A 13,929-nucleotide genomic window follows, 5' to 3' on the forward strand; every position below is an offset into this window, starting at 1 on the left:
AGAATATAGGTTGATTAAATACGGGGAGGCTGTATAGCCTTGTTGCACTCCTTTGCCAACCTGGAGTCAGTCTGTTTCACCATGTTCTGTCCATATTGTGGCTTCCTGATCTTTATATAAGTTTCTCATGAGGCTAATGAGATGTTCTGGGATTCTCATTTTTCTGAGCACATTCTACAGCTTGGCGTGATTGACCCAATCAAAGGCTTTTCTATAATCAATGAAGCACATAGTGACCTCTTTTTGGTATTTGGCTTTCTCAATTACCCAGTGTGCATCAGCAATAATTTCTCCTGTTCCTCGGCTTTCTCTTAAGTAGCTTGAACATCTGGTATCTCCTTTTCCATGTAGGGCTCTAATCTGCATTCCATGATCCTAAGCATTATTTAGCTAGCATGTAAAATGAAAGGTATGATAGTTTGCATGTTTTGTTAGGTCTTCCTCCCTCCCTCCCTCCCCTTCTCTGATGTCTTTTGGCCACTGTGTTGTTCTCCAGATTTGCTGGCATAGCTTGGTTAAAAACTTTACTGATTCTTCTTTTGTTGCTTCCCATATTTCTGTGGGTATTCCATCAGTTCCTGTAGCCTTCTGACTTGGTAATGACCAGAGTGCTGATCTAACTTCATTTTCTATTCCTAGAGGTTCCTGTAATTAGGGAATATCTTCTAAGATATCTTGGATGTTTGCACATATACTGTACAGTACTTCAGCATATCCCTTCCATCTTTGTTTGATTTACTTTGAATCAGTTATTATCTATCCATGGATGTCCTTTAGCATACCAATTCAAGGTTGGAACTCCTTAGCACCTACAAAGTTGTGCTACTGAAATATAATGGCAAAATAACTAATGATCAATGGTCTGGCTGTTAACATAAAAATGCAAAAATAGGCAGAGAAATGGATGAACAAACCTCTGCAAATGAAAACCCACCCATTCCCAATCTGAATTTAATACTCCCCCCTACCCCCTCACCCCCCCCAAAAATGTGCTGAAGGAGTTTGGCCTCATGGCAATCTTGTCTTTTCTCTGGAATATTTTTTGCAGCTCACCAGCCAGACAGGAAGATAAAGTGTGGTCTCTAAACCAAAGAGAGTTGCAATAAGCCATAAATCATAATTTACGTACTGCAATGACTTCATTTGCCTATCATGTTAAATCAAAGCTAAACAAACCAGTTTGGTTTGCCTCTGTGTGTAAATCTGTCTGTAGTTTAATTTGTTGAAGGATCTTCAGATGATTAAAAAAAATTAACTGCACTGTTTCTGAGCCTTTTTTAAGATGGCTCTTATTTTTCTATTCTTGTCAGATTGAATATTAATGTTGGAATGTGTATTATAATAGGGGGAAATAGCAAGTATCAATTTGATGCTTGGATAATGTAAAGATAAAAATAAAAGTTTTAAACTAATTTTAATTTTTTACAGAAAGACAACTGTAAAAACAAGTGAAGTAAAAAAAAATCCATATGTCAGTCAGCAAAGTCACATTGAGTTTATATTTAGCTAGTAAATATCAGTCCAGATATGATTAACTTAAGAAAAGGAGGAAAGAATGTTAAATTATTTCTGAGCCCCTTTTAAAAAGGATTAATGCAACCTTTTTGTGAAACATAAATATCTATTTTTGAAATGTTTGTTTTGGCTGCAGCTGGTGTAGTAGGAGCTTGCGTGAAATATGCTGATAAAAGCCAGAATATTGGTGTAATTCAGATAAGTCCTCAGGCTGCCACTGATGGATCCCTTACTATTGTGTATTTGAATGGAGACAAATGCAAAGATAAACAACAGTACTCAACACGGATAATTTTCCAGTGTGATCAAGCTATGGTAAGTTCATCTATAGCAGTGTTGTTCAAACCTGGCAACTTGAAGATGAGTGGAATCCCAGAATCCCCAGCCAGCATGCTGAGTTGAAGTCCATACATTTTAAAGTTGCCAAGTTTGAAAAATGCTATGTATAGTGAAGTCTAATATTGAAATATCTGGATGCCTTAACATGACTGCTCTTTGCAACCTTGCAGGCTGATACTGGGTTTGTCATCCATGCCCTTCTCAAACTTGTCTACACTGTTGCAGCTCCCTTTATCCCAGTGTGTGTCATGAAGCTCAGGATTTCTGTTCCTTTAAAAGATGCATCAAATAATTGTACATAGGCTCAGCGTTCAAGCCTTTTTGCCTCTTCTAGCCTCAAAGGCTTTGGCTAGAAGAAACTGAGTGTACAGCTGCACACTGTCTCTTCCCCAGATGGTTCCTTGGGACAATTTCAGAGCTGTCTTAGTGCAGTCTTTAACACACTTCCCCCACCCTCAGCTACATCTGAAGAGAATCTGAGATTCCAGAAGTAATGACAGTATTGTACCTGTGTCACATAATTGTAAGTAGTTGACTTGGGCAGAATAGCTTCACAAATTTTCTTCTGCTTCAAAAGGGCTAGAAATATATTTAGAGAAAATATTCAAAGGATGCATCCTGTTTGAAATCACAGTGGCTTAAGGGGTACTAAATTTAAAAAGAAATGAAATGCTGTGTTTTCCTCATTATTTAAAAATGGCTATTTCATATTTGTACATACCACTCAATTGAGCATTTGTTTCCATTTTTCATTCCACACAGATGTTTCTCTCACACATCTTTCTTGACAAGTTCCAGACTTTGCATTTTTTTTCTAGGTCAATGGCAGGCAATCTTTTTGTGCCTGGGATATACTTAAATCAATAACTCCTCCTTTTTTCCCCACTTCAGAGAGCTGCAGGAAATGTGGCAATATGGTTTGATGGGAGATTTATTTATTTAGGCTTAGAAGGCTTTAAATTAAGTTTAATGCACTTGCCTGAAAGTTTTCAGGCTCTTACTTTGTTTCTTTTGTTTGTTGTTTTCCACAAAGATTAACAAACAATTGCACCAAATTTAATGGTGTGATTTGCAGAGGCAGTGTGGGCTATGAGTTGTAACTCAAATTATTTGCTCAAGTGATTAGTTTATTCTGCATTTGGATGAAGCTGGAGGTAAGCTAAGTGAGGCAGAGGGAAGAAAGAAGAAAGACAGTATAGGAAAGATTGCCAGAGGCAATATAGAAAGGAACAAGCTTTCCTAATGCACTTCTGCAATAGCTTTAGCTTTGCCTCAGTAAGGACTATGGCATACTAGTTAGTAATTAATCTTACATTAACATGTATCAAATTATCTAAACAATTGGAAAAGCTTGACTATCAGATTTGTACCATTGTTTAAGGTGTAGATATGTGCATATACACTTTAAACTTTGTCTCTAAACATACCAGTGTGTTATGGGAACAAAGGCTGCTTCCATAGGTTACAACTTGATTCATAAAAAACAGCAAGTATGTGATGAAATGCCTGCAAGTTGAGAATCATGCCCCCTCCCCCACAATCATTGCTGTGATTCTGCTACAATAAAATGGAAATACAGCTCAACACTTTGTCCCGCAATATGAATCAGGTCTGTTGTGTAGCAGTACTGATTAGTTCTCCTGTTGAATTGTAAAAGGATAGGTCAAAAATGAATTTCTCAGGTTCCCAGATTTTTTTTTTCTTTTGATAAATGGAATTTGAATGGAATAGTCGCCCAGTGAATCAGAGGATGGTGATTCAGTAGCCTATTAGGGGATCAGAAGTTCACGCATGCATAAAACCTGTTAAACTTTTTATCTTTATGTTTAGGGATCACCAGTGTTTCAATATGAAAAGGACTGTGAGTTTGTGTTTCTCTGGAGAACACTAGCAGCTTGCCCTGTGCGCAGAGCAGAAGGCAAGTACAAACACTTAAAGAATTTTGTTCTTCAACGTGTATATCCAAAGCTCATGTATAAGTTTACTATGCAAGAAGAAAGGCAGGTCTTATCTTGAGCTTAAATGCCACATCTATATTCAGTTCTTCTCTAACTTGTATACATGGCAGAAGTCTTATTTTCCAAAATACTTCATGTAGGGAGGAATATGATTATAGATACCCCCCATCCCCCAAAATTGTTATCAAGTTACAGCTGCTAATATTAACTATTTTTAATTTAATGTAAATGTAAATTACAAAAGTTGTTTTTGACCAGTTCTACCTCTTACTTTTTGGAATTGGAGCCTTCAGCATATGTTATAGGCCAGAGATGGCTTTTGGCCCAGAAGAGGTTGTGGGTCTCTCATCTAAGTACTTTCTATGTAGAAAATTCCAAGTTCAAAGCAATTCTTCAGTTGCAGAATTGATAGCAGCATTATTCTCTCCATGCTTTATGCAACTATTTATATACTTTCCATGACCTGATGAAGACCATATGAAATTGTTATAAAATGCTATTGCAAAGATACATGTAGTCATTTAGTGCATCCAAATTTCTGCTTAGTAGTGTCATGTTGGAGCTGAATGAAGTAATATTTTTTATACATCAAAGAGAACATATATGTAAAGATGTTCAGTGCCTTTTGACTTCTGTTATACCCTTCATTAAGACACTAAAATTTAAGAACAGAATTTCTATACTGGAGTTCATTAAAAATATGCAGTTCAGCATGTTTTCCATTTTTTAAAAAAAAGTTGACAGAAATTTCTGTCCTGGCCACAAGCAGTATCTAGACTGATTTTACATAAATATAAAATATAAAGTACAGATAAAGTTCAGGTAGAGACAGTTTCTAGATTATACAAGGACTGGTCTGGGCAAACCTGAATTTAATTAAAGGGCATGCCTCACTTTTTGCATGTATGTGTGATGCATGTGATACGCTCAGAAAACAGGTGATGCAAGGGCTCCTGGAACAACCTTGTGTAACCAAGCAGTTGTCTGTACTGTTAGAGATGTAACACTTCCATAAATTTTTAATTATATAAAATATAGAGGGAAAAGGGGGAATTTGTGAAGAAAAGTGAAATCGTAAAATACTTAATTTTTAATTCTCTTTAGAAATGTAAAGTCATTTGTTACATAATATATATACTTCAGTTTGTTTTTTAGTGATATGCTTTGCCGTACAGTTTCAGAGTGAGAAGATGAAAAAGAAAACAAGGGTAGTCACTAAAGGGAGATAATGGAAAGGCAGTTGCTGGGAAGATCGGTGGACAGGCTGGTGCACAGGCCTGTAGATGTGAAGTGGAGAGAGTGGGGTGGGATGGAGCAGCCTTGAACTACTTGCCTCATAAGACCTGTTCAGTTTTGTTGTGGTCAAAACCTGAAACAATCAAGCTGTTCCAAATTTTAGTTGAGTCAACCTGCAACACACCCAGAATGGTTCAGCTGAACTGCCCAGAGTTGCTTGGATTCAGGTAGATTATAAATTTCATAAATAATAATAATAATAATAATATTATTTCCAAGGCACAGTAGGTTTCTTTGGGGCTTGAAACAAAGCAGATTTTGGTTTTGAGCATACATATTTGTGTTTGGTAACCTATTACTGTGAAAGTAGTTTTCTTGATAGCCAATTTGCTTTGCAAAAATTTGTACATTGGAATTTTTGTTTAAAGAAATAACTTACTGAATGACTGTTAACTCAAGTGATAGTCTGAAATGGATAACTGTTTGTCATTCTGTAGCATTAGATCATAATTTTTTTCCTTTGTGGCTTTGGGTTTATTTAAGGTGAGAACTGTCAGGTGAAAGATCCAAGGTATAGTTATGTATATAACCTGTCATCACTTCGTGGGAAGGATATTAAAGTAAGCACTGAAGAATATGACTATTACTTTAGAATTTGTGATGGATTAACAGCAGGGGTATGCAAACAATCAAGCAAAAGTGAAGATGTTGTGTCATCATGTCAAATTAAAAAACAAGAGCCAAATGCTAAAAAAATAGCAGGTAAGGTCATTCTGGGATTTGTTGCCTTGATTTGCTTTCCAAGCAAATGCCTTCATGGACCTTTTCTTGAATCCTCATATTTGATATTACTCCAGCTAACTTGAGGTTTAGTTGTAGTGGCTATGTAGTTCTGTTTCCATAGCCAGCAGTCATCTGGCTGTACTAACTTTTGCATGTGATTACAATTGGAGGCCAACTTCTTTAGCACTGATTATTAATGTCCTCTCCCTCCTCTATACCTTCACCAGAATTTTAAGCTCATCTGAAACACTCTGGAATTGTTGGTTTCTGTACACTTTTATAAACATGCAGGTTTGTACCTATTCAAATGCATATACATGTAAGTTTATATATCTTGTGTATATGCTTTTATTTGCTGATTTTTATCTTTACATCTTATACCAGTGGTTTCCATTCTCTTTTGGAAGAGAAAAGAGTGTGGCAAGTAAAGATAATAAGAACACATGCAGGATGCCTGGACAGTCTGCCTGCAACCAGACAGGCTATGTGGGCCCTCCTATTGTACTGTAATTCCCAAAAGCGACAGTGCTAATGCCCAGTCATCATGGATCATGCAAGTTTGGGTCCAAGAGCAAAGGCTATCTACCTCCAGGCTGCAGAGTAGTGGGAGGCTGATCGAGGGAGCTTTGGGAAAAGATGAAAGAAGGAGGACTTAGAGTTTGCTTTATGTTTGAGTATCCTCTATGTATGTAATGTATGGGTGTGTTTTTGGCCCATCTTGAATGAATGATATTCAGGCAGTAGTTCATGCAACTATTCAACTTAATGAAAAGACTAGCATTGGAAATTTTTATAGGGCGTTGTATGCTGGTGATTAAAACTGGATTATTAAACTTCCATTCTCTTCTACCAGAAACATACTATGTTAGTCTGTTGGTGCAAACTCTGAGAATCTTATTCTGGCAAAGGATAGCTCATTCTCTCTATACATGTAGAAACTTCAGTGACTTTTATATCTTCAGTATCTTCGTTTGTAATATTTTGTAATACACATTTTTGTTACTAGGTTTGCACACTGCAAAACTGACATATGAAAATGGATTACTTAAGATAAACTACACTGATGGGGACATATGTCACAAGATATATAGGCGATCAACAGCCATATTTTTCTACTGTGATCCTAATCCAAATTTGCAGGTAAGGAAACTTGGGGATTTTAGTCTGTTCTGAAATAATTAAATATGGGTTTTGACAGTTGTCTGGCTTGAGAGAGGGGAGAAGCTCTATATAGATTAACCATACAAAAATAAATGCAGTAAGAGATTAGAATTGCATAATCCTGATAGTTGCCTGTTAGGTAACATTCTTATTAAGGACAAAGGTGTATACTTGAGTCCTCAAATGCAAATGAAGCTGCTAAAGTTTAAGGGCAACCCCTTTATTTTTTTTTGTGTTGTGTGCCAGAAGGGAAAAGTATTAAATATATGTAGTTACACTAATTAATTCCATTTTAATGTAGTTTTTGTCCAGGCCCCATCCACTGCTTTGTCCTGTGCAGCACTTGGTTTTTTAAAAAAAAACTGGTTTAAGGGTTAGGGTTCCTGCCATGACACTATCATTTCCTTTCCACTAATTTAGTGCTGCAGTGGCTGTTACTTATTTATACCTATTCCAGTGCTTTTATTGAAGTAAGCCTAATATGTGGCATGTTCATCAAGAAATGGGGAAAGATAAAAAAAAATGTTGAAACCTGCAGTAGTTTAAAGGAAGGGGCTCTGTCAAAGGTTTGGTTTCTTTGATAATAGACTGCTAGGACTTTCTGTGCCTGCATTGGGAAAAGTCCAACCCACTTCTGGCCCTGCCTCCTTTCTTCCTACCCAGTGGACTTCAGTCTTGGGATTAATCCCTTGTGCAAAAGAGCCTGAGGATGGATTTCCAAATGTCCATCTCTGGTTTAAAATTCCTCTATTACATGCTTTCAGCTCTGTTGTCGATATGGTCTAGTATATGTAACAGTGTTTTTTTTAATCTCTGTTCCCATAGCCAGTATTTCTGAAGGAAACCGAGGATTGCACCTATATGTTTGAATGGCACACTCCTTTTGCCTGCCCACCTTCCAAATCTATCGAATGCTCCTATAAGTAAGTTGCCTTTCCCCAGAGTGATTTTAGGGCTTCTTATTATATTGGTCCACTGCTGCTTAATCCATACTAACTATGATTTGCTATGACTTTCTGAGAACACATGTTTTCCTCTTCATCCCTAATAACAAGAACCTTATACAAGTGTTTGCTTTTAGCCTGACTTGTAAATGAGCAGCATTTGAGTGCTGTCTAGGTAGAAATGTGTGGTCTGAATCAAAAGAGGAAATAATTAAAGCCGTAATAATGAAAAATGGAGATGAATGCTGGCATGCATGTAAGCCTTTTCTTGCAATGTTCCTGTGTGGCCTGTCAAGGCTGCAGACTAAGATTTAAGATAATAAGATTTCAGATTTTCCTCTACACGCAGCTATGTTTGCAAAGAAACTGGGGACAAAACTTGTGCTTATGGTCATAGCTTATTTTAGCCCTAGTGTGCCAGTGTGTAGTTTGAATGGTGGAGGACAGTGGATGTCAGTAGTCACACTAGAATTGCTTTATGCAGTAAGAGAGCAATTATCAAAAGAATTGTGACAATTTACTACTAGACAAAATTTATGCATTTAAATATAATTGGTTTTGAACATTTGACTTGGATTTTTAAAATAGCAGTTGCCTGTATCTTGCATGCATTTACTATCTTCAGTTATCATTAATTTTTTTTTTCTGTTGTAGAGACAGTGCTGGCAATTCCTATGATTTCTCTTCTCTGATCCGACAAAAGAAAAACTGGGAGGCTATTTCAAAGACTAGCTCTTCACAGAAATACTACATCAATGTCTGCAGATCATTAGTACCCCATCAGGGAGCTGGTAAGAATTGGGGGAAGTGTATGCTATTTACTCAGAAGCTTTGTGGAAAGGATTGGAGGAAATTTTGAATCTGCCACCAGATTCTGAACAAAAGAATCCAATTTCTGTGTGACCAAGTAATTTTGCTCAGGTTAAATCTAACCTTTTAAGCCTAATTTGCCATCTACCTGTTGGCAATCAAGAAATGTTCCTATCTGTTTAAATGAATACAATTTCATTATCAGTTATACAAATCTGGAAAACAACACAATGGCCAACAGATTGGAAGAGGTCAATCTACATTCCATTACCCAAAAAAGGAGATTTGACGAAGTATGCAAATGATCATACAATATCCTTAATTTCACATGCTAGCAAAATAATGCTTAGGAGCATCCAATGCTGATTAGAGCCCTACATGGAAAGAGAGATGCCAGATGTTCAAGCTGACTTTAGAAAAGGCTGAGGAATACAAGACATTGCTGATGCATGCTGGATAATTGCCAAAGGTCACTATGTGCTTCATTGATTACGTCAAGATTGGAGGATTACGTCAAGCTGTGGAATGCACTCAGAAAAATGGGAATTCCAGAAAATCTCATTGTCCTCATGAGAAACTTATATACAAATCAGGAAGCCACAGTATGGATAGAATATGGTGATATGGACTGACTCCAGGTCGGCAAAAGAGTGCAACAAGACTACATACTCTCCCCTTATTTACTCAACCTATATGCTGAGTATATATTAAGGGAAGCTAGATTGGAAGAAGATGAACTTGGTTTTAAAATTAAACATCAATAGCCTGCGCTATGCTGATGACATTACCCTGACAGCTGAAAATGCAAAGGATCTGCAAGCTCTAATAATAAAAGTTAAGGAGCAAAGTGAAAAAATTGGATTAAATTAAATATAAAGAAGACAAACTAATGATAATAGTTAGAACAACCAGCCTTAGAATTGGCAGTGAAGATACTGAAGTGGTGGATAGCTTCTGCCTTTTAGGATCAACCATCAACAGTAAAGGAACAAGCAGTCAAGAAATATGATGCAGACTAGCACTTGTTAGAGCAGCCATGAAGGCCTTGGGAAAGATATACCTTTGTTTGTTTGCTTGTTTAAATTTAAATTTATTGGCCATCCAACTCCACTCCATTCGAATGCTGTATTGTGTTTGTACCTACAAAGATCAGAATTGTGCGAGCCCTGGTATTCCCTATGACACTCTATGAAAGTAAAAGTTGATCTTTGAAGAAGCAGGGTAGGAAGAGTATTGACACTTTTGAACTTTGGTGTTGGAGAAGGCCAAGAATACCAGGGACAGCCAAGAAAACACACAAATGGATCAACCCAGAGTTTTCACCCGAGGCACAAATGACCAGGCTCAAATTATCCTACTTCAGACATGTTATGTGAAGACCTAGCTCCCTGGAGAAGGCTCTAATGCTGGGAAAGATGGAAGGAAAGAGAAGAAGAGGACAACCAGCAACAAGGTGGATAGATTCAGTTAAAGTGGTGATGAGTGCACTGTTGGAAGACCTGAAAGATCAGGTTATGGATATATTGTCATGGAGAAAATCTATCATTGTGGTTGCTAGGAGTCAAACATGACTTGAGAGCACATAATCCGTCAATTGACCAATCAATCCAGTCTGGTTAGAAGTTTCTACTAGGAGAAAAAATGAAATGAAATAATCAAAAAATATTCTCAGCAGAGCTACAATTCCTAATAGTTCCTTATCTCAGTAAACTGATGGGTGTACTTGGAAGATTTTTACAATTATTTTAACATATGTAATAAAGTACAGATTCACAATTATAACTAACAATGAGAGGTCTTGTTTTTGGTGAAGGAGAGCAGAGCAGCAAGAAACGTAATTAAGTAATAGTAAGACAAATAACTAAAAAACTAAATAGGGTCAAACCTGGTTATTGTGTGGAAGGGAAACTGCCCTGGAAATCACAGGGCTTGAAAAACAACTGAGAAGACCACAGTGGCCAACCACTTCTGTATTATTGTCGAGGAACCTAGGTGGAAATGTCCATGAAATTTCCAAGAGTTGAACTCTATTTGAAGGAAACTGAAGTCATAACTACTAAGGGAGGCAATTAATTAAAGTTGTATGACTTGGGGAGAAACTGGAAAGCATGGAGCAGTGGTTCTTTGGCATACTCCTCATTAGTGCATACTGGTGCATCAACATGAAGCAGATCAATTGCTGTTTTTAGAAATTTTAGAACCTATTTCTGTTCTCAGAGTGTCAAAACATGCTGTGTCTCATTCTGAAACTAAATCAAAAATGAAATGTTAAGTATCCTTCATTAGCCTTTTCCAACATGCTATTTGTGAACACTAGCCTTCTAGGCGTTAAATATCTCATAGGTGTTTTAAAACTTGCCCTTGATTCCTGTCCCTATATAAACTATTTCTCGTAGCTTTTTTTTCTCAGTCTTTAATTTTACAATCATGGAGCTATATTGCATGTGTAATTGAAGGATAATTTGAAGTTCTTTTATTAATTGTATACATGAATGTATTTGTCTAATTGCCTAATAAAAATGCTTCAAATTTCCTCCAAGAGGCTTAATGTGAGTTATTTCTAGAAGCTGGTTTTACTGCTGGATTTTAATAGTTAGCAGAATGGTGGCTGGTGTGGGTCTTCCGGGCTGTGTGGCCGTGTTCTTGAAGTTTTGTTTCCTTACATTTCGCCAGCACCTGTGACCGGCATCTTCAGAGTGCAGGAGCACAGACAGGAGCAGTTCTCTCTGTGCCCAGGGTGATGTGACCCTTTTGTGGGTATTTATAGAGATCTGAGGGGGGGGAAAGGTCTGCTCCTGTCTGTGCTCCTGCACTCTGAAGATGCCGGTCACAGGTGCTGGCGAAACGTAAGGAAACAAAACTTCAAGAACACGGCCACACAGCCCGGAAGACCCACACCAGCCACTGTATGCTGGCCGTGAAAGCCTTCGACAATACAGTTAGCAGAATGCTCTTCAAAATTATCCCAGTTTGCATAACGGCCACAAGACTAATAGGTTTGTCAAAATCTAATTCACACAGTCCAGTTCATCATGTTCTCCTGAAGTGGTGACAATGAGAATGAGCAATCATGAGATACAATCCTCTTGAATAAAGTTTTAACTGAGATAATTTCATCCAAGACAAGTAATGAGAAACTCAAGTTATGTAAAAGCATGTGTGAAAGTGAAATTGTCAGTGCCCATTTGAGTGTTGAAATTTATAGATATAATGAACCTCAAAAATATTATCAGGCTCAAGTACACTAGTGATTGTTCTATTTAGATGCCTCATTTTTTCATGCAGTGAAGTCCTGTTGTCTCAAACTTATTGAGCAGTTTTCAATAGGATAATGGACTCTGTTCAACTGTTGTAGTTAAAACAAAGTCCTATGAACTTATCTGATAAAGTAGGCTGTATTCTGTGAGAGTTTAAGTCATAATAAATGTGTTAGTCAGAACAGACAATTTTGTTATAGGAAAAAATTTGCTTTATTTGCTTGTCTAAAGGGTCCCTTTTGTGAAAATCTCTGACCAGTAAAAGAAATTGAAATCTACTATATTAATATGCAAAAATAAATGATTATATAAAATCATCATCTGTAAAAGGATTGTTTCATCTTGAATTAATCTTACTTTTTTTTTTGACAGATCCAGAATTTTTTAAAAACATTATTTTTTAAAGTAGTGCATTGTGTGTGTGTGTGTGTATCAATACTAAATTATTGTTCTTTCATCACTGTTTTGTTTTATTTATTTATTTTTTGGTTCCACATTTAGATTTTTGCCCACCAGATGCTGCAGCCTGCCTAATGAATGGGTCTAACTATATAAGCTTAGGTGAAGTGGCTGAGGGGCTCAGATGGGAAAATGGCATTTTTGTTCTTAAATATATCAATGGTGAGAGATGTGAAGACCAGATCCGGAAGAAGTCTACAATCATCCATTTCAAATGTGATGAAAAGAAAGATGTGAGTATGTTTAATTAAGGACTCATAGAGAACAGTTGCATAGGCTTCTAGGAAAATAATGGTCATAGAATTGGAATCCTAATGTCTATTTAGATCTCATTTTCATAAATCTGCTCCATCTTGGAAGAAGATGGATTCAGATCCATCTTTCCACTTTGTAGGATAAAGCAGTTATTCAGCTACAGCTATTTAGGCGTGATAGCAAGATAGCAGATAACCAGTGTAGATTCACTATGTAGAAAACAAACAAAAAGTGATATTTTCTGCTACATAAAAACCTTAAAGTAATGAGAAGCAAACTGGTATCTTCCAGATGCTTAGACCAATGTTCCAAAATTCCTGACTGTTGAATATGCTGTCTAGGTTATGCTGATGGACATAACAGTTCAAAGCATCTGGAGATCGTGCTCATACCTCTCTTAAAATGTAAATTCACTAACATCATCCAGTTAATCAACATTAGTCACAATTTTTATGTGACCTCTGAAAAAAGATGAACTGACTCCTAGCTTGCCATGTTTCATTATTTTTCTAAGTGGAAAAGCTGTTTCTTGAAATACTGAGAGAACCATTATATATCAGCTTTGCAAATATTCATATTCTCCCTTTCCCCCCACCCCCCCGCAGGATTCCAAGCCAGAACTGGTAACCGTCCATATGGATTGTGAATATAATTTTATGTGGTATACAGCTGCCGCATGTCCTCTGAAAAGCAATATGCACAATAATTGCACCGTGTCCAACCCTCGTACAGGTAATTTTTTTTCATCTAAACATAGGTTTAACAGGTGTAACAAGTAAGTAGAAGAGAGGACTCAAAGTCCAGATCTAAACGCTGTAGAAATGTTGCCTCCGTGCGTGAAACAAGCAGTTCATGCCAGAAAATCCTCAGAGTTTTTTCAAATGTTACTGAACTGAAGCAGTTTGCTTTGAAGGAATGGGCCACAATTTCCATAGACCATGATCACTGAGCCCCGAAAGTATTTGCTTGCAGTTATTACAGCTAAAGGTAGAACAACCAGTTATTGAACCTAAGAGGGTGATTAGTTTTCTCACTGGCATATTGTATGTTGGTTGACCTTGGTAATAAACTTGGGTGAGGCTCAGTGAGACCCACATGAAGCTCTGATAACATTCATTGACAAATATAGACAAAAGGTCAAGAAATCCAAAAGGGAGCAAGTGCTTTTTCACAGGACTGGACATAGTTGCCTTCCTATCTAGAGAAATTCTG

At 37.1% G+C, this 13,929-nt stretch overlaps 1 protein-coding gene across 1 annotated transcript in view; it reads left to right on the top strand.

Annotated features, from left to right (window-relative positions):
- Positions 1-13,929, top strand: part of IGF2R (insulin like growth factor 2 receptor) — a 100,300-nt gene that overhangs the window by 52,487 nt on the left and 33,884 nt on the right. The window contains exons 25-32 of the mRNA XM_088142760.1: positions 1,652-1,830; positions 3,685-3,772; positions 5,592-5,810; positions 6,838-6,971; positions 7,818-7,915; positions 8,591-8,727; positions 12,505-12,695; positions 13,323-13,449. Coding sequence (XP_087998886.1) covers positions 1,652-1,830; positions 3,685-3,772; positions 5,592-5,810; positions 6,838-6,971; positions 7,818-7,915; positions 8,591-8,727; positions 12,505-12,695; positions 13,323-13,449 — 1,173 coding nt within the window. The remainder of the gene's footprint in view (positions 1-1,651; positions 1,831-3,684; positions 3,773-5,591; positions 5,811-6,837; positions 6,972-7,817; positions 7,916-8,590; positions 8,728-12,504; positions 12,696-13,322; positions 13,450-13,929) is intronic.

Source organism: Python bivittatus, unplaced genomic scaffold (assembly GCF_059951505.1).
Source record: "Python bivittatus isolate LINGU-HERP-01145 unplaced genomic scaffold, Pbiv_v1 ctg000020_np1212, whole genome shotgun sequence".
Taxonomy (NCBI): domain Eukaryota; kingdom Metazoa; phylum Chordata; class Lepidosauria; order Squamata; family Pythonidae; genus Python; species Python bivittatus.